General features: G+C 38.3%; 1 protein-coding gene across 1 annotated transcript; it reads left to right on the forward strand.

The window, feature by feature from the left end:
• Positions 1–3,512: 3,512 nt before the first annotated feature.
• On the forward strand, positions 3,513–15,020 carry LOC148113689 (vomeronasal type-2 receptor 26-like). The gene is made up of 3 exons (XM_087893278.1): positions 3,513–3,685; positions 13,809–13,996; positions 14,122–15,020. The coding sequence occupies exons 1-3, from the start codon at positions 3,513–3,515 to the stop codon at positions 15,018–15,020; spliced, it is 1,260 nt and encodes a 419-aa protein (XP_087749404.1).
• The last annotated feature ends 5,626 nt before the right edge of the window (positions 15,021–20,646 follow it).

A 20,646-nucleotide genomic window follows, 5' to 3' on the forward strand; every position in this document is an offset into this window, starting at 1 on the left:
AGTTTTGGACTTGTTAGGGTCCTTTGAAAAGTCAAATTTATTGAGTTTATTAATCCTGTACATTGACATGTATTTTGGAAAAAGGGCTTCGTATTGGGTCATAACCATTCACTCTTTACCCATAAATCTATTTCTTGAGCAACCTGTTATCAGATATTAATAATAGGGGAAATTTACTGAAATGAAATGAAATGTATCCTGCCTTCTGTTTCATGCTTTACTCAAAGTGTATGCTGATCATTAGAAAGAGTGATTTGAATTAGTTTACAATAACAAGTCTGGCATTTTCCAAGAAAGTCAGCTGAAATTCAGCTCAAATCCTAGAAAAAGTGTACATCCCTCTATGAAAGAGGACAGGACTCTTTGAGGAACATTTTGAGTGTTCACTAGAACATTTTGAGTGTTCACTAGATGGAGAGGATAGAGCTGCCCTCTGGAATGAACTGTCCCCGGAGATTCGTATGATCCCCGACTTACGTACCTTTCGCCGTGCCCTTAAGACTCTTTTGTTCCAACAGGCCGGGCTGGCTTAGAAAATGAATTTTAATTGGGGGTTTGTAGTTTTTAACATTTAATATGGCTGTACACCGCCCTCAGTCCTTCGGGAGAAGGGCGGTATAAAAATTTAATAAATACGTTTCAATTTCAATTTAATTCAATTTATATGCCACCACTCTCTGAAGACTCAGGGCAGCTCACAATACATTTAAAATCCTAATAAAAACATTTCAAAATTAAAAACATTAAAACTCATTCATACCATTCATGGCCAGATCTCGCCGGATCCCAAGAGTGAGATCAACGGCCCCAGGCCTGCCAGAAAAGCCTGGTCTTCACTGCTTTTCGGAAGGCCAATAGGGTGGGGATGGTCCGGACCTCAGGAGGTAACTGGTTCCAGAGAAGTGGGGCAGCCACAGAGAAGGCCCTCCCTCACAGGTCCGCCAGCCGGCATTGTTTAGCTGACAGGACCCGGAGGAGACCAACTCTGTGGGATCTTACCGGTCGCTGGCGGTCTTGAAGATAACCTGGCCATGAGCCATGTAGGGCTTTAAAGGTAATAACCAACACCTTGAATTGTGACCGGAGACCAATAGGGAGCCAGTGCAGCTCGCGGAGAATTGGTGTAAAGAGGGTGTACCTAGGTGCACCCACGACAGCTCGCGCGGCTGCGTTCTGGACCAACTGTAGTCTCCGAACACTTTTCAAGGGTAGCCCCATGTAGAGAGAGTTGCAATAATCTAACCGTGAGGTGACAAGGGCATGTGTGACCATGAGGAGAGCCTCCTGATCCAAGTAGGGTCGCAATTGGTGCACTAGGCGACCTGTGCAAAGGTCCCCCTAGCCACAACTGTCAGATGTTGCTCTAATCTTCGCTGTGAGTCTAGACCCTCACAGCTTCCAGGCACCAGCACATCACATCCACCGCATCACTGAATTGACACAGGGTAGCGATATGCAGCTGGGTATCATCAGCGTATTGCTGATACCTCACCCCGTATCGTCAGATGATCTCACCCAGCGGCTTCATGTAGATGTTAAATAGGAGGGGAGAGAGGACCAAGCCCTGAGGCACCCTGCAGACGAGGGGCCTAGTGGTTGACCTCTGTCATCCTCCCAACACCGACTGTGACCAACCAGAGAGATAGGAGAAGAACCACCGTAACACCGTGCCTCCCAGTTCCAGCTCCCTTAGTTGTCCCAGAAGGATACCATGGTCAATGGTATCGAAAGCCGCTGAGAGGTCAAGTAGCACCAAGATAGAGGAATGACCCCCATCTTGGACTCGCCAGAGATCATCCATCAGCATGACCAAAGCAGTTTCTGTACTGTAGCCAGGCCTGAAGCCAGACTGAAAAGGGTCTAGATAATCCATTTCCTCCAATGACCGCAGGAGCTGAAGTGCCACCATTTCAGATAGGCATAGATAGGCATAGAGTTATATAGGTAGACATGTAGGTAGGTAGATGGGTAGATAGATGATGGAAGATGTGATTAGGAAGAGACGTTTCTTCAAATAACCTGGTCCCAAGCCATATAACCGGGTCCCAAGCCATATAAGGTTTAAAGGTGATAACTGGCACCTTGAAATGTACCCAGAAGCAAATTGTCACCTAATACAACTCTCGCAATAAAGGTGACACATGTGAGCACCTGGGTCTGCAGAAAAACATAGAGGTGGCTGCATTTTGAACCAACTGGAATTCTGGATATTTTTCAACTACAGTCCCAAGTAGAGTCCCAGGTGATTTGTTCATTGGTGGCAATGTGTCCCGCATAGTTTGTGACTTTTATGAATTGAAATTTAAGGAATGTCCTTAAATAAAAATTTAAGACATCTGATTGTAAATTTTTTTTCTTTTTATAATCTTAGCCAGTTCCCCCAAATTTTCTTACATGAATAAAAAGTGTTTGTTAGATATTGACAACAATAGTCTTCACTCTGGTCCATCTTTTTAAGTGGGAAAATAGCTCAAATGTAATTGGCTAGCACTCCTGACAGTTCCCTATAAAAGGGCTGGCTAGCTGCTGGATTGGACATAGTTGTGAATAAAAGACCTGTTGTTGAAGCCTGCCTCCTGTCTCTCTATCCATGAATCTAACACTGGTGACGACGGTGGGATTCTGAGAGACAAGGAGAATCCAAAGAGCTGACAGCGGGACTGTCAGACTTCGATGCTATCTCAAAATAAATGAATTTCCAAACTGCCAATCTTTAAGGAAATCTTTTCTTTAATTGAGCACAGCTCAATGTGGTGCTCGATGAGGACAAGACTGACCTTTTGCCCCCCAATCCCTCCCTTTCCGATCCCCAAATCTCTGCTTCTCATTGGCTATCTTCCAAGTCATTCTTCAGACTTCTTGTCTTGTCATTTCCCAGAAATGTCTCCCCCCTTCATTTCCATGACTTCAAAGGGATTTAGCAGGCAAAAGTTCAGAGTTTATCTCTCTCTCCCCTCTGCTCTCTATGCCAGCGTCGAAACGCTGACAAGGACAATCCAGCCCAGTGGCATATAGCAAACAGCAGCCATTTTCCGCGCCAAATTCAAGCAGAGAAAAGCACAGCAAGAATGATGGTATTTCACCTGCCAACGCCATTCAACCCAGCAAAGAAGTGGGTGACTTTTATGACCGGATTTGAGTGCTTCATGGAAGTGAACAATCTCCTTGCATTGTCGGATAACCGGAAGCGAGCACTATTCCTGAGCCACTGTGGGCATGATGACTTCAACACCACTGAAGCCCTATCTGAGCCAACACCAGTGCAGTCGGTACCGTGGCAAGTGCTACAAAATGCACTCAAGACGGACTATGCCCCAGCACCATCAAAAATGGTGCGGCGTTATGAATTTCGGCATAGACTATAGCATGACGGAGAGTCCATTAATCAATATGTCAATCTGCTCCGGAAGGCTGCTGCCCATTGCAAATTCAGAGACTTGGACGATATTTTGATTGATCAGATTATTTGTGGGGTAAAAGATCTCCAACTCCAGTGGAGACTCTTGGCCAAAATGACCCTGACATTGCAGGCTGCGCTGGACGAGGATCGGGCAACTGAGTCGTCAAACAAAGCAGCCGAGTCACAACAGAAGCTGGCCACCATGCCAGCAGTCACAAAGCCAATGGCCACGGTACATGAAAACCTCTATCACGATGAGAAAGATGACGGAAGCGGATATGAAGTGTATTGCACTGACTGAAAAAGGTCCACAGTAAGAGAAAATAAGAGGCAACCTTGTGCCAGTTTCGGGGGTCAGCACCCTGTCGCTATAGAGAGGGCATTTGCTGCTCTTGTGAGCGAAAAGGATATTTGTCTAGGGTCTGTCGAGCCAACCTGCCTGTTTACCCATGATCTGGCACTGATGTGACTAAAACAGAAGGTCCAAGACCGACAAGGTGAGAAGCCTGGAATCCCAGGCGTGAATCTACCAGCGCGAAGGCTCTTGAAAGCAACTATCAAACCAGAATAGGGCAAGCAAGCGTGCCCTGCAAGAAAAAGATTCATGTCACTATCCAACTCGAGGGTTCACCCTGTGAAATGGAGATAGACATGGGCTCGTCGGTGAAAATAATGTCATGGCAAGCATTGAAGTTGGCAGTTCCTGGCATACAGAGAACAAGCTAGACCACCAAGCCTTGTAACTCAGTGACTATCAGGGAAATTGAATCCCTGTCATCGGTTGACTCTCATCGGTCCTTCAAGGTGCAGTTCAACAAGTTCCAGGGGAATCTGTTCCTGACCTTCATCAGAGGCAACTTTCTGAACCTCCTCGGGCTTGATTGGTTCGACGCCCTGGGTCTCGGTGTTACCGGCATCAATGTCATTGCCTGTTCCTGGACGGATGACCTCATTCGGGAATTCCAGGACGTATTTAACCCGGAGCTAGGCAAGTATGTGGGCACCCCCATTTCCTTCAGCTTAGACCCCAAGATTTTCCCCATCCACTCAGCTATTGCCCCTGCTGGACTTGTTGGATGACCTGATACAAGGACTCCCTGTCATCTTGATAGACTGCCTGGACTCTGGCCTTGTAACTTCCGTCAATGTGGCCAAGCACTCAGCTAAGGATGCAACGTTCAACTGGGTGTGGAAGGGGTGGCCAGAGGCCCCATTCGGGGCAGAATTCAAACAGTTTGCCAATCGGCAGCACGAGATTTCCTCACAAGGGGGATGTTTGCTATAGGGTGACAGGGTAATGATACCTCAGAGTTTAAGATATTCCATGTTGAAATCATTACATGAGGGGCATCCAGGGATTGTTGGATAAAAGCCCTAGCCCGAAGCTTTGTGTGGTGACCTAATATGGATCGGGAGATCCAAGAGTGTGGTAGCCAGGTGCCCGCCCTTTCAAGAGTCTCGGCCAGTTCCTCCTATAGCACCAGCTCAAGAGTGGGAACATCCCTGGGCCCCCTTGCCAAGAATCCATATTAATTTCACCGGGCCCGTTCAAGGCCAAACATTCTTCGGAGTGGTAGACACCTCTTCCAAATGGATGGAAATTATCCTAATGAGCATCACCACGGCAGAAGCTGTAAATAAGGTCCTCATAGGCTACCGGATGTCCTGGTGTCATACTATGAGCCACAACTAACCGCTACGCAATTCGAGGGGTTCCTAGCAGAACTAGGGATATGCCATGCCCTCATAGCACCTTTCCATTCCAGTAATGGCCTGGCGGAAAGATCCGTTAGATCAGCCAAGGAGGCATTAGGCAGACTGGCACCTGGGGACTGGCAGGAGAGAGTAGATAAGTTCTTCTGGTATCAACACATAACACCCAGTGTGATTACAGGAAAGAGCCCAGCAGAGCTATTAATGGGCTGCCGACTCAGGTCTCTAATTGACCACCTACACCCCAGCTATTGCCCAGAAGGGCGGGCTGTCAGAGACGCTAGCTGCTGGATTGTACATAGTTGTGAATAAAAGAGTTGTTGTCGAAAGCCTGCCTCCTGTCTCTCTATCCACGAATCTAACAGTGTTTGTGCAAAAATGTAGGGTTTATTTCTAATCTATAACTTCTCTACCTTTCAATTGCTTCTAGATGTGGGAAAAGAAATAACATTCTTTAGAATATATAAAAGTGTTTGTCAGAGAATGTGCAAGATTTTTTTTTGAAGAGTTTTAGAGAGGTTAAGGTAATTATTTTTTTAAAAAAATGATCTATGTTGTTACTCCCCAGAAAACATGCTTACCATAAATGACTGATACCTTCTGAATCCATTCGTTTTCTATTTTGTGAAAAATTGATAGAAAATAAATGTGGTATCTTGAAAAAAAAGCTCTGTTTTATATGTTCTATTGCAAATCTCCCTTATACTACTTTTGTTGGCATTTGCTCATTTTTTAAAAAAATAGCTGAACCAGCTCATCAAAACAAAATAATTATACGCTAGAGGAATTACTGTAGGCCAAAACATCAAAGGCTGCACAGAAGGCTATTGAAATTCAACAATCATGATGGTATCTGTTTGGCTATAAAGAGAGATTGGTACAGTGAGTAGTCATGTCTCTGTCAGATTCATTGCTACAGGTTTCCTCACACTGTTTTTTTCTGGTACAGTACATGTTCAGATCCTAACCATTGTGATCGTCAAGATAAAAATTTGTACTTGCATGGATGTTCAAACAGAAAATGATCGATTTTCTCATTAGATATATTCTCAAATATAATCCTTAGATCTATCTTTAGATGAAGTATTGGATTATATATGCTTCCCTATGGGTAGGATGGAAGGCAAAACATTTCCACAATAACAAGACCATTAAGATGTTTCTCCTGATGTTTTGGATGCATAAAGTAGGTACTCTGAGCTGCCCTGCAAGTGATGCTTTCCTTGTTCCACATGAGTGGTACCAGCCTGGAGACTTCATCATTGGTGGGATGGTGTCTCATGTCATTTACCACTTTTATAATATAGAATTTGATGAAAACCCTGCTAGAACACCTTACGAGGTACCAATGTAAGAATTTTTCTTTGCTATCTAATCTTATCCAATCTCGAAAATCCCTTATATGAGTAAAAGATGTGTGTGCACAAATCTTTTTTTTTTAATGTAATCTATGCTTTCTGTGTCTTTCAAATGCATCTGGTTCTGACAGAACAAATATTTTTCTTAACATTTTTTTAAAGAACCTTCACTCACCTACTTGAACATCTACTGAGGTTAAGGTAATTTTAAAACGGTTTGGCATTATCTCTCCTCACCAAACATACAGTAAATGAGTGAAACCCGATTAATGTATTCATATAACATTTTCTGAAAATCTTGTAGAAAACATAGTCTTTTGAAAAAAGTCACTACTTGTATATGTTGCAGTATATATTTGTTGCAAGTCATGGAAATAATGTGTAAAATTGTAAATTTGTACTCAGTAGAAATTACCAATAAAGGAGAATATGTGTAGCTCAGGGTTGAAATGAGGGGTCCTTGGTGCTCTCTGAGATTGGTTATTTTTTTGTAGACTTTTCATTATCCATCCTCAGTGCCAGGCATTGATGATATTACCTATTTTGGATAATGAAATGTCTCCAAGAAAGCCAACAAGCTCAGAGAGCACCAAGGACCCTCTGTAGAGATTATTAAGAACTTTAGAATAGTGATGATCTTTTTACTACTGTCAGAGAAAGAAATAGAATAGAATAGAATTCTGCATTGGCCAAGTGTACAACAGTTAAAGATAATTATAGGGTACAAATAAGCAATCAAATCATATTAGGAAACAGTCAATATAAATTGTAAGGATACCAGCAACAAAGTTACAGTTATACAGTCATAAATGCTTGTTATTCATACAGAAATGGTGAGAATTGTCAACTTGCATTTTCAACTGGGGTATTTAAAACATTTGCAGTGTAATCACCAAATTTCATCAACATGTCCTTGCTTTGGCCTTTGCTGTGAAGGAGATCAATGAGAACTCCCAGATCTTACCTAATATCACTCTTGGGTTCCACATCTATGACAGTTACGTACATGCGAGGATGACCTATCGCACGACTGTGGACCTGCTTTTCAAATCCCAGGAATTTGTCCCTAACTACAAATGTGATAGCCAGAAGAATCTCATGGCTATCATTGGAGGATTGGATTTTGAATCATCGTCTTATATAGGTGAACTGACAGGTTTCTTCAAGATTCCACAAGTAAGCTGGAAATTCTATATTTTGTTCTTGTTATGGAATATATAATGAGCATCAAAGATTAGGTTTAGGTATGTGTTAAGAGGATGTGTAGCTTACCGTTTACTAATTAGCATTCTTTTCTGAAACTATAATACCAAAGACCAATGCCAAATACAGAAAGTAAGTATCCAGAGTATTCCATAACTGAGGGAAATTGATATAGTACTCTTGCACCTATTGAAACAATTGTTCTCTTATACATCTCTGAAGTAAATCCAAATAATTCCTTTCTATATTAATATTTAGAAGAATTCTTGGGAATATGTTCCCTGAACGTATTTCAAAAGAAAACAAGATAAGGAAAAATATATTTGATTTAGTATTTCAACAGAATACTATTCCACTCTCTTATAGGTGACATATGGCTCATTAGTCCAAAAGGAATTTCAGACCAGTAAACTCTCTTCACTTTATTCCATGGTCCCGAAAGAGAACCATCAATACATTGGGATTATCCAACTGCTTCACCATTTCAAGTGGACATGGATTGGGATTTTTGCTGTTGATAACAACAATGGAGAAAATTTCTTACAGAAAATGCAGCCCTTGCTCTCACAGAATGGAATATGTTCATCATTTATACAAAGGCTTTCTGAACTAATCCATATAGAAGACTTACCAGGACTTTGTCAAACAGTCTCAGTTATTTCCATTAATATGATGAATAGCAAAGCCAATGCATTTCTCGTCTATGGAGAATCCTGGGCAATTACGTGGCTAAGAGCTGTCACATTTATTGTAGATCTTGAAAGCAAGAAAATTGCATCGTTTAGAAAGGTGTGGATCATGACTGCACAGATTGATTTCATATTATCTGGATTTCAAGTCAGTTGGGATCTCCAGATGTTCCATGGAGCTATTTCTTTCACTGTTCACTCCACAGAAGTTGGAGGTTTCAAGGAATTTCTTCAGACCATCAATCCTCTTTCAGTCTCCAGAGATGAGTTTCTGCAGGATGTTTGGGAACAATCATTTGATTGTTCATTTCCAAAACCAGAACTACAAGAAATGCATAGTAATCTGTGCACTGGGCAGAAGAAGCTAGAAGATCTTCCTGCACCTGTGTTTGAAATAGAAATGACTGGCCACAGCTACAGTGTCTACAATGCTGTTTATGCTGTGGCTCATGCTTTGCAGGCCCTGTACACATTACGTTTCAATAGAAAAAAAGCTATAATGGGTGAACAAACTGGTAATCTAGATCTTCAGGCTTGTCAGGTATTCTTTCTGCACTGGACACTATTTTTATTTCAATGAACAGTTTGATGTAGAATTCTCTTTTGAACCCACTGAGGAAAGTCTTAATGTTTTCTACATTTTAAGTATGGGAAGCAACCTATAAATAAGGAAATATTTCCTGATAGTGAGAATAATTAATTAGTGGAAATGTTACCTCCAGGGAATGCATGCTACATCACTGGAGATTTTTAGAATAGAATAGAATAGAATAGAATAGAATAGAATAGAATAGAATAGAATAGAATAGAATAGAATAGAATAGAATAGAATAGAACAGAACAGAACAGAACAGAATAGAATTTGGATTGGCCAAGTGTGATTGGACACGCACAAAATTTGTCTTGGTACATATGCTCTCAGTGTACATAAAATAAAAATTAAGTTCAACAAGAATCATAAGGTACAACACTTAATGATAGTCATAGGTTACAAATAAGCAATCAGGAAACAATATCAATATAAATCGTAAGGATACCACAATAAGGCTATAGTCATACAGTCATAAGTGGGAGGAGATGGGTGATGGGAACGATAAGAAGATGAGAAGATTAATAGTAATGCAGACTTAGTAAATAGTTTGACAGTGTTGAGTGATTTACAAAGTGATTGGATAGTAATTTGTCTAAAATGGTATTAAGTCTCATCCTTGAGCAATGTATTGGACTAGAAGATTTCCAAGGTCCCTTTCAACTCTGTTATTCTTCTTCTGTATATAACAGTTTCAGAAAAACAAGTTTCTGTTTTCCTATTTTCCATTATTCTGATCATTGAGAAGCTACTATATAAATTGCAAGAGAATAACAGATTTGGAAAGGACCTTGCTGCTCTAGGGGTGGGTTCTAATTTTTTTTTACTACCGGTTCTGTGGGCGTGGCTTATTTTGTGGGTGTGGCTTGATGGTCATGTGACAATTCTTTAGGATTTAGCAGAGGTACTAGTCTACCAGGCTTTTAACTGCTTGCAGAGCTGTACCGCTCTACCCATTTATTTTTGCAGGCACTGGTCTACCCATTTATTTTTGCAGGCATTGATCCACTCATGTATTTTTGAAGCACTGGTCTACCCATTTATTTTTGCAGGCACTGGTTTACTCATGTATTTTTGAAGGCACTGGTCTACCCATTTATTTTTACAGGCATTGGTCTACCACCAAACTGCCTTTTACCACTGATCAGTTGTAGGGCGGCCCTTTGAAGCCCCGCAGCAAGAGTTTAAACAGTTTTTCCTTATGTCCCATCAGCTGGGACTCAAGAGGCAGCAATAGATTGGGGGTGGGGCCAAATAAAAGGTAAGAATAATGCGGGAGGGGTGGAGAGCGGGGGGGCAGAACCAGTTCGGTGACATCATATTGTCACTGCTACCGGGACGAACCGGGAGGAACCCACCACTGTGCTGCTCCCTTCCCAAGAAGGAAATCCAATACAGTTTCTGACAAATGGTTGTCCAATCTCTTTTTAAAAACCTCCAGAGTTGGAGCACCCACAACATCTGGAGGTAAATCACTCATTAATTGTTCTGTCAGGAAATTTCTGCTTAGTTCTAGCTTGGTTCTCTTCTTGATTATTTTCCATCAATTTCTTCTCATCCTGACTTCAGGTTCTTTGGAGAACATGTTGACCGTCTCTTCTTTCTGGCAGCTCCTTTGGTATTAGAAGACTGCTATCATGGCACCTCTAGTCCTTCTTTTCATTGAACTAGATATTCCTACAACCATTCTTTGATATACTTCAGTGTTTCTGAGATCATATCTTCAACTTCCTTCTGAACCTTGGGGTGTAATCCATCTGGTTCTTGTAATTTGAACTTGTCTAGGACAGATAGGTGTTCTGCTACCATTTTCTTGCTTATTTTGACTTATTTTGAGGGGGTGAGTGGGTGGGTGTAGATAGGTTGGACTGTTTTATGTAAAGACAGATGCAAGAAAATAAGTTTTCTCCAATTAATGAACCAATTGTTTTCTTGATCTTTTGCTTCATTTTTACATTTTGAAAGATGCTTTTTTAAAATTATTTTTTACTTTAGTCACAAGCCTTAGTTTATTTTGAGCCTTAGCTTTCCTGACTTCATTTTTGCAGGTGCAAGCTATTTGCTGATATTCTGCCTTAGTTATTTGCCCCTCTTTCCACTTTTTATACTTGTCCTTTTTGTCTTTCAGTTTATCAGAGAGTTCTTTTTTGAACCATGCTGATTTTTTTTTTTTTTTGAGATCTCTTATTTTTCTTCTTCATTGGAATTTTGTTAGACTGGGCTTTTATAATGTCCCTTTTCAAATTTTCCAAGGCTTTTTAGGTTGTTTTCCCCTTGAGAATTCTTTTTTTTTTTAGTGAAAAGACAGTGCCATGTCAGGATAACAATGCAAATAAAGCACAACCAGAGAGAGATCAGTGATAAATAACATACATGCTAATAACTTTAACTATACTATGTTAACAGTAATTGCAAGAATACAACCAAAAAAATCAAAACAAAAAAGAAACAAAAAAGGGAAATAAAGAATAGTTCCACTGTTTCTACTTACATTAGCTTATTTACAAATTTTTCCATATTATATCCATAGTTTTATACATCTTTGTTGTACTGACATTCAGAAACTTCCCTCTCTTGTCTCTATCCATTCGTAAAATTTATTCCATGTCCTGTAGTATTTTGAGTCTTCTTTATCTTTAATTTTTAAGGTTAATCTGTCCATTTCTGCACAATCCCAAATTTTCCTAATTATGTCATCATCTGGTGGGGTGTTCACATTTTTCCAATATTTAGCATATGTAATTCTACCTGCCATCAATAAATGTAACACCAAGTAGATGGTTGCTTTGTCATAACTTTCCAACAATATACCTAAGAGGCACATTTCTGGTTTGAACTCAATATGTTGCTCAGTTATCATTTCTAGCCATTTATGAATTTTCTCCCAGTAACTCCTTGCTCTCTTACATGTCCACCACATGTGATAGTATGATCCTGGAGTCTGGTTGCATTTCCAACAATTGGCAGAGGACTTCTTATACATTTTGGCTAATCTTGCTGGTGACAACTGCCACCTGTAAAACATTTTGTAAAGGTTTTCTTTATACGCCGCGGCCATCTTCAGTTTGCTGTTTCTCTCCCAAATTTTTAACCATTTTTCTAATTCTATGTTGTATCTGAAATTCTTTGCCCAGGCAATCATTATTTCTTTAACTGTCTCTCCTCTTTTTAACCTTGTTTTCTATCTGTAGGTCAATTTTCTCTCTCAATTCCTTTTTCTGTTGTTGGTGAAATTTTTAACTAATATCCTGGTTTTATCTTTATTTATTTTCATCCCTGCCACCTCTCCATATTCCTCAATTTTCTTTATCAATTGAGGGCCAGTTTCTATGGGTTCTTCTAATATAAACACTAAGTCATCAGTGAAAGCTTGGAGTTTCTAATTTCCATTCCTTTTATCTCTGTATCTTCTCTTATGTTCCTTGTCAATACCTCTAAGGTTAAAATGAATAACAATGGGGAGATGGGACAACCTTGCTTTGTTCCTTTTTGTATACTAAAGCTTTCTGTTACATCTCCATTAACCAATTCTTTTGCGTTCTGTTGAGTGTAAATTTCTGTTACATTCCTGTAACTTCAACACCTTCTTTCTTTTCTCTTTGTTAGTGAGAATTACAATAAATCCAATATGACTGACCCTCTACTTCCTGTCTCTACCTTTTATCATGCTTTAGGTATCAATAGGAATTATGCAGGAAATCATTATAGCTTGTAGAATACGAGATATTTAAAATGAAAATTTAGGTGTTTTTTTTTTCATTGTTTCCTCCAAAAGAATAATCAATACTTCCTACTGGCTCATGAATTTTTCAGATTGAGAAATTGAGCTTTTTATCCTTATCAGAATTCAAGGGGAATGAATTAAAAGACGGTTCTTTTCAGAAATGGCACCTATGCTCTGGAACAATCTTATGTTTGCCGTAATCTCTATCTCACATCTTTATTGAATAATGAGTCTCAAATTTTGAAATCCGGCTAAAGGAAATTTGTCATATTTTGAAAATATCTTTATTCCATTGAGGGAAGATTAGCTATGGTCTTGGTTTCATTATTGCTTAAGAAATGAACCTGAATCATAATTGAAGAAATTTGAGTAATCGCAATAGCCAATTTTCATTCTCCCTTAGTTCATTCTTATTTTTCCTTAAAATAATATCGAATTATTAATAGAGTGGCTATGTATAATTGTTATAATAATTGTTATAGGCCTGGGATGAATGAGTCAATGAAACTTGAATATGGTGTTCTCCTCTCCACTACATTGTATTCAACTCCCTTTCTCTTTCATTCTTTTTCAAGTAGCTCCATTCATTTCTTCAAGGCATTGCTTTTAACAATTCAGCTGGGGAGAGAGTGTTCCTGAATGAGAAAGGGGAAGCAACAGGGGGATTCGACATCACCAACTTGATCACTTTTCCAAACAGATCCTTTCGGAGAGTTAGAGTTGGAAAGATGGATCTCCAGGCTCCAAAGGGAAAAGAATTATTCATTGATAAAGATGTGATTGTCTGGAACCCAGCTTTTAATCAGGTATCAAATTATTGAAGGAGCTAAGATTAATCCATTATGATCCCATATTAAACGTAGTATGTTTAGAAATCTGATTTTTAGGTCTCTTTTAAATAAACAATGGCATATTCTTTTCAAATCTTGTTGATGATCAGGCATTCCTCAAATGGACAATATGATATTACAATGTAAAAGGCATGATTGCATTTTTGGTTTGGATTTGAATCAGAAATCACTAGAGTGGGAAATTTTTCATGAGATTGCCACTATGTGCAATTATATACATGCCCCGTTCTTCAAACAAGAGTTTTACTACATCATTACATCTTTTTAAGTTGATGAAGTTGAAAAATTGAACAAACTGCTTTATCTATCTCCAACTTCAAAACCTTTTATGCTTATCACCAGGTTCCTCCCCTTTCTCGATGCAATGATCCTTGTTTACCTGGATTCTGGAAGAAGGGGATTGAGGGAAATCAGTTCTGCTGCTATGACTGTGTTCCATGCCCACAAGGGAAGATTTCAGATCAAAATGGTAGGTTACGCATTCTACCATTTTTCATTAGAGTTTAATGTACTAGTTTAGGATGCAAAAAATTAAAGAAGTAATTTCTAATAATTGAAATGCCTAGATGACAAATTCCTTGATTTTGCTTCCAGAAATGGATGACTGTTTTGAATGTTCAGAAGATCATTATCCAAATAAAGAAAAGAAAGGATGTATCCTGAAACTGCTGGTCTTTCTAAATTTTGTAGAAACCTTAGGAATTGGTTTAGCTTCAGCAGCTCTTGGTTTCTTCTCCCTGACATCTTGGGTACTTGGAATTTTTATTAAGTATCGGGATACTCCTATTGTCAAAGCCAACAACAGGTTCCTCACCTACACCCTGCTTGTCTCTCTTCAGCTCTGTTTTCTCTCCTCTTTATTCTTCCTTAGCCAACCTGGCAAAATGACCTGCCTTCTCCGACAATCAATGTTTGGTGTCACTTTCTCTGTGGCCATTTCTAGTGTACTGGCCAAAACCATCACTGTAGTTGTGGCTTTCATGGCCACGAAACCAGGATCTAAGATGAGGAGATGGGTGGGGAAAAGATTGGCCTTTTCTATTGTCTTCTCATGCTTTCTCTTACAAGTATTCATTTGTATTATTTGGTTGTCAACATTTCCCCCATTCCCTGAGTTGGACATGAAATCAGAGCACCGAGAAATGATTTTACAGTGCAATGAGGGGTCAGCTTTCTTCTTCTACTGTGTCTTGGGCTACATGGGTGTCTTGGCCATTGCCAGCTTTATTGTGGCTTTTCTTGCTCGTAAATTACCTGACAGCTTTAATGAAGCCAAGTTCATCACCTTCAGCATGTTGGCCTTTTGCAGTGTGTGGATCTCCTTCTTTCCAGCCTATCTGAGCACAAAAGGAAAAGCCATGGTAGCTGTGGAGGTTTTCTCCATCTTGGCCTCCAGCGCTGCATTACTGGGATGCATATTCCTGCCAAAATGCTACATCATTGTTTTGCGTCCTGACCTCAACCACAGGGAACAACTCACAAAGAGAAATTAATACATCATGTGATCTTTCTGACTTAGCAGAACTTTTCAAAAAAGGAATAGAAAGACTGCTTCCTACAGGAAAATTATATACAAGTTTAGAAACATAGACATTTTTATTTCTGTTAAATAATGATTTGTATAGGATATTTGTGATTGTTAAGTTTTATTATGGTTGACCTTTCCAAAGTAAGTTCTCAAGTTGATGCATTTCAACCTCAATAATACTCATCCATGTCCAACTGTCCCCATTTATTTGTACTCATTTCCTATGTTTACCATATTTTTGTCATCTATTTTTATATCCATCTTCACATTGGTTCATTATGTAATATTACAATTTTTTAATACAAATTTGACATTTTAATATAAATCAATTAGTTATATAACTATCTTTTTTGTATAATAATCAATATGAACATGAATATTCCAATTATTTTCATACAATCCAACTTCTTACAAATCAACTAATTATATTTACCAATAATAATAAACCAAATAATTTTCCCCATATATTCCTCCAAACCACAACTTAATCAATTGTTACAATTTCCCTAATTAAATTTTAAAATGTTCTATCTGTTATCCAATCCTTTTTACTTTCACCACCATATACTATTAAAGGTACTTCAGTTGTTACAATTTATACTTATTCATATTTCTAAAAACAATAAAAAAATAAAAATTTATCATTGTCTAGATTTCAAAAATACAAAGACAAAGATTCCAATTATTATTCATTTCATTTTTACAATCATGATTTCCCATTTATTTCTTACTACTATTCATATTTCAATTCTAAATATGTATAACATCTTTCTCTTTCATTTCTTTTTCTCCTTTCCCATTTTTATTTTGGCCTTTTTCTTTCTCATTTTTCTTTCAAAAAAAAATCTTGAAGTCTCCTCTTTTGCCCTAAATTTCCCTTTGTTTGCACCTACCTTTTTTGGTGAGGAAAAAGAAGAAAAAGAAATCTCCCTCTGCCTCTGCCTAATTTTGCGATGTTGCAGCAAACAGCCTAATTTAATTTAATTTAATTTAATTTAATTTAATTTAATTTAATTTAATTTAATTTAATTTAATTTAATTTAATTTAATTTAATTTAATTTAATTTAATTTAATTTAATTTAATTTAATTTAATTTAATTTAATTATTTAAATTTTTTTTAAATTTTTAAATTTTATTAACGATAAACAAACATACATATACAAACATACACACATAAAAACAAACTATACATAAACAAACTGTACACTAAAATCAAGTCATGCCCCTTGAGCTTTGTGAATAGAGCTACATCGGTAATTTGTATATCCATATATCTATATCTATATCTATATCTATATCTATATCTATATCTATATCTATATCTATATCCTTCATTATATAACAATATTTATGTAATGATATTAATTTTGGTTCCTCATTTTTGTGTCCTTAATTTTCTTATTTTGTCTTTTTTTTTTCTCTAACCAATTGTACCATTTTTGCCAAATCAAATAGTAATCTGAGTCTGCTTTTTATTGAATTTCTTTGGTAAGTCTGTCCATCTCCGCACATTCCAATGTTTTTTGTATTGTTCTCTCTTCTGATGGCGTGTCTTCCAATTTCCACATTTGTGCGAAAGTAATTCTGGCTGCTGTAAGAATGTGTATTATCAAATATTGTATTTCTTTTTTGTAGTCTTTTGTCAATATTCCTAATAAATAAGTTTCTGGTCGAAGAGGCACTTTCTGTGTAGTAATTTCTTCCAGTTGTTTTTGGATCATTTTCCAGAATGTTTTAACCTTTGGGCATGACCACCACATGTGATAATAGGTCCCTTTGTACGTTTTACATTTCCAACATTTCTGTGTGGTGTTTGGGAACATCTTTGCCAGACGTGCAGGGGGGAGGTGCCACCTGTAGATCATCTTGTATGTATTTTCTTTGTAAGGTACGGACATTGTCAATTTGGTGTTTACCTTCCATATTCTCTCCCAATTTTCTAATTTGATATTGTATCCAGAATTCTTGGCCCACGTAATAATATTTTCCTTCACTACTTCTTCCTCTAATTTGTACTTTAATAAATAATTATATATTTTGGTTATTAATTTATCGTCAGATTGCAGTATAATTTTGTCTAATTCATTCCATTCTTTTTGGATTCCAAATTTTTCCCTATCCATTTTATATCTTGATTTTATCTGTAGGTACGGCCACCAATCAATGTCTGTACCTTGCTGTCTAAGCTCTTCTCTTGATTTCGTTTCTCCTTTTGTGTTCAACAATTCATCATATGTTTTCATTTTATCTATATCCATTGCATTCGGGTAAATTTGGGCTTCCATGGTTGATATCCATCTTGGGATTTTGTCGTGTTTTTTCCTTATTTCCATCCAGATTTTTGCCACTGCATCTCTAATATAATGTCTCCTAAAATGTTCATGTTGCCTGGGTTTTTCCTCCCATAAGAATGCGTGACATCCTTTTAACAGATCGAATCCTTCTAATGTTAACATGCGTTTGTTTTTGAGTGTTATCCAGTCCTTTATCCAAGTTAATGCTGTTGCATTATAGTAAGTTAGCCAGTCCAGTAGTCACCACCAGAAGTCTTATTTAATTTAATTTAATTTAATTTAATTTAATTTAATTTAATTTAATTTAATTTAATTTAATTTAATTTAATTTAATTTAATTTAATTTAATTTAATTTAATTTAATTTAATTTAATTTAATTAATTCAATTTATATGCCGCCCCTCTCTGAAGACTCAGGGCGTTTTTCTTCATTTTACTTTCATTTTCATTTTCAGCATAGCTTGGTTAGCACAAGGGGAAAAAAAATCTGCTCCAGCAATTTACCTCTTTCCAGCAGGCAGCAGAGCCCTCCGCAAAACAGCTGAGAGCAAATCAGCTGAGAGTTGGGAGGCCAATCTAATCAACTTCTGCTAATTAGGTTGTACTGAAGCTGAAAGGAGCTGTTTTTTCTTGCTGTTTGCTTGCAAGGAGGTAACTTCTGCAAGGCACAGGCCAAAGGGTGGGGCCAGTGGGTGGGCAGGGCTACATTAGGTGTATAAGACACACCTAAATTTTCACCCCCTTTTAGGGGGGAAAAAGGTGCGTTTTATACTCCAAAAAATATGGTATATCCATGTTTATACTTATACTTGTTATCTTGTACGTTTGACAAATAAATAAATAAATAAATAAATAAATAAATAAATAAAATTTCCATCATTTTCCAAGGTTTTTTAACCTAATCCTTTCCCATTTCAACACTCCTGTTGAACTTGACTTTGATAATCTAGGTTTCTTGGTTCCTGTTAAGATATTTCAGACATTGACTCAAACAAGATACATTCTTGTGGCTTTTATACTTTCAATTCCTAAAGCACTGTATAAATATAGTAAATAGCTAATTACCATTTTATGTATATATATTTAACATAGTATTATAGGATATTAGGGTTTTTTTTTTTTTTTTTGATTATTAGGAAATGAAAATATGTTGAGTTTGTAAACCCCAAACATTTAGAATGGAATGGAAGGGAAGAGAAGGTAAAGGAAGGGAAGGGAAGGGAAGGGAAGGGAAGGGAAGGGAAGGGAAAGAATAGAACAGAACAGAACAGAACAGAACAGAACAGAATAGAATAGAATAGAATAGAATAGAATTTTTTATTGGCTGAGCGTGATTGGACAGACAGGAATTTGTCTTTGGCGCATATGATCTCAGTGTACCTAAAAATAATAATAATAATAAATAAATACATTCATCAAGAATCATAAGATACAGCACTTAGTGATAGTCAAAGGTTACTAATAAGCAATCAAATCATACTAGGAAACAAATAAAACAATATAAATTGTAAAGATACAAGCAACATGGTTATAGTCATAAGTGGGAGGAGATACATAATAGGAAGGATACCCATAAATCTATTTCTTGAGCACCCTGTTATCAGATATTAATAATAGGGGAAATTTACTGAAATGAAATGAAATGTATCCTGCCTTCTGTTTCATGCTTTACTCAAAGTGTATGCTGATCATTAGAAAGAGTGATTTGAATTAGTTTACAAATTAACAATTCTGGCATTTTCCAAGAAAGTCAGCTGAAATTCAGCTCAAATCCTAGAAAAAGAGTACATCCCTCTATGATAGAGGATAGAACTACAAAGATGAAGAAACTTTGAGGAACATTTTGAGTGTTCACTAGAACATTTTGAGTGTTCACTAGATGGAGAGGATAGAGCTGCCCTCTGGAATGAACTGTCCCCGGAGATTCGTATGATCCCCGACCTACATACCTTTCGCCATGCCCTTAAGACTCTTTTGTTCCAACAGGCCGGGCTGGCTTAGAAAATGAATTTTAATTGGGGGTTTGTAGTTTTTAACATAAGGGCCAAAATTTTATATATATTTAAATTGTTTTTAAATTTTATGGGTATATGTTTGTTTTAATATGGCTGTACACCGCCCTCAGTCCTTTGGGAGAAGGGCAGTATAAAAATTTAATAAATAAATAAATAAATAAATTTAAATTTAAATTTAATTCAATTTATATGCCGCCCCTCTCCGAAGACTCAGGGCAGCTCACAATACATTTAAAATCCTAATACAAAACATTTAAAAATTAAAAACATTAAAAACATTAAAACTCATTCATACCATTCATGGCCGGATCTCGCCAGATCGCAAGAGTGAGATCAACGGCCCCAGGCCTGCTGGAAAAGCCAGGTCTTCACTGCTTTTCGGAAGGCCAATAGGGTGGGGATGGTTCAGTCCTCAGGAGGTAACTGGTTCCAGAGAGCTGGGGCAGCCACAGAGAAGGCCGTCCCCCGTGGGCCTGCCAGCCGGCATTGTTTAGCTGACAGGACCCGGAGGAGACCAACTCTGTGGGATCTTACCGGTCTCTGGCGGTCTCAAAGATAACCTGGCTGTGAGCCATGTAGGGCTTTAAAGGTAATAACCAACACCTTGAATTGTGACTGGAGCCCAATAGGGAGCCAGTGCAGCTCGCGGAGAATTGGTGTAATGTGGGTGTACCTAGGTGCACCCACGACAGCTCACGCGGCTGCGTTCTGGACCAACTGTAGTCTCCGAACACTTTTCAAGGGTAGCCCCATGTAGAGAGTGTTGCAATAATCTAACCGTGAGGTGACAAGGGCATGAATGATCATGAGGAGAGCCTCCTGATCCAAGTAGGGTCGCAATTGGTGCACTAGGCGAACCTGTGCAAACGTCCCCCTAGCCACAGCTGTCAGATGTTGCTCTAGCTTAGCTGTGAGTTTAGGAGGACACCCAAATTGTGAGCCCATTCTGAGGGGGACAATTTCTCTCCCCCCCCCAGAACCAAGAATGGACAGTCAACATAGTCTTTAGGAGGCAATACCCACAGCCATTCAGTCTTGTCTTGGTTAAATCTGAGCCAGTTGACTCCCATCCAGACCCTCACTCCCTCCAGGCACTGGCACATCACATCCACCGCATCACTGAATTGACACGGGGTAGAGATATACAGTTGGGTATCATCAGCGTATTGCTGATACCTCACCCCGTATCGTCAGATGATCTCACCCAGCGGCTTCATGTAGATGTTATATAGGAGGGGAGAGAGGACCAAGCCCTGAGGCACCCTGCACATGAGGGGCCT

The sequence above is a fragment of the Pantherophis guttatus genome, chromosome 4 (assembly GCF_059756535.1).
Source record: "Pantherophis guttatus breed Tessera chromosome 4, ASM5975653v1, whole genome shotgun sequence".
Classification (NCBI taxonomy): Eukaryota; Metazoa; Chordata; class Lepidosauria; order Squamata; family Colubridae; genus Pantherophis; species Pantherophis guttatus.

What these genes read in the sequence shown, in the direction of transcription:
- LOC148113689 (XM_087893278.1), top strand. Translation starts at nt 3,513, where the DNA reads ATGACCCTGACATTGCAGGCTGCGCTGGACGAGGATCGGGCAACTGAG. An exon ending in GACGGAAGCGGATATGAAGT is followed by an intron (nt 3,686 to 13,808) that starts GTATTGCACTGA and finishes TTGATGAAGTTG; the next exon opens with AAAAATTGAACAAACTGCTT. An exon ending in GAAGATTTCAGATCAAAATG is followed by an intron (nt 13,997 to 14,121) that starts GTAGGTTACGCA and finishes TTTTGCTTCCAG; the next exon opens with AAATGGATGACTGTTTTGAA.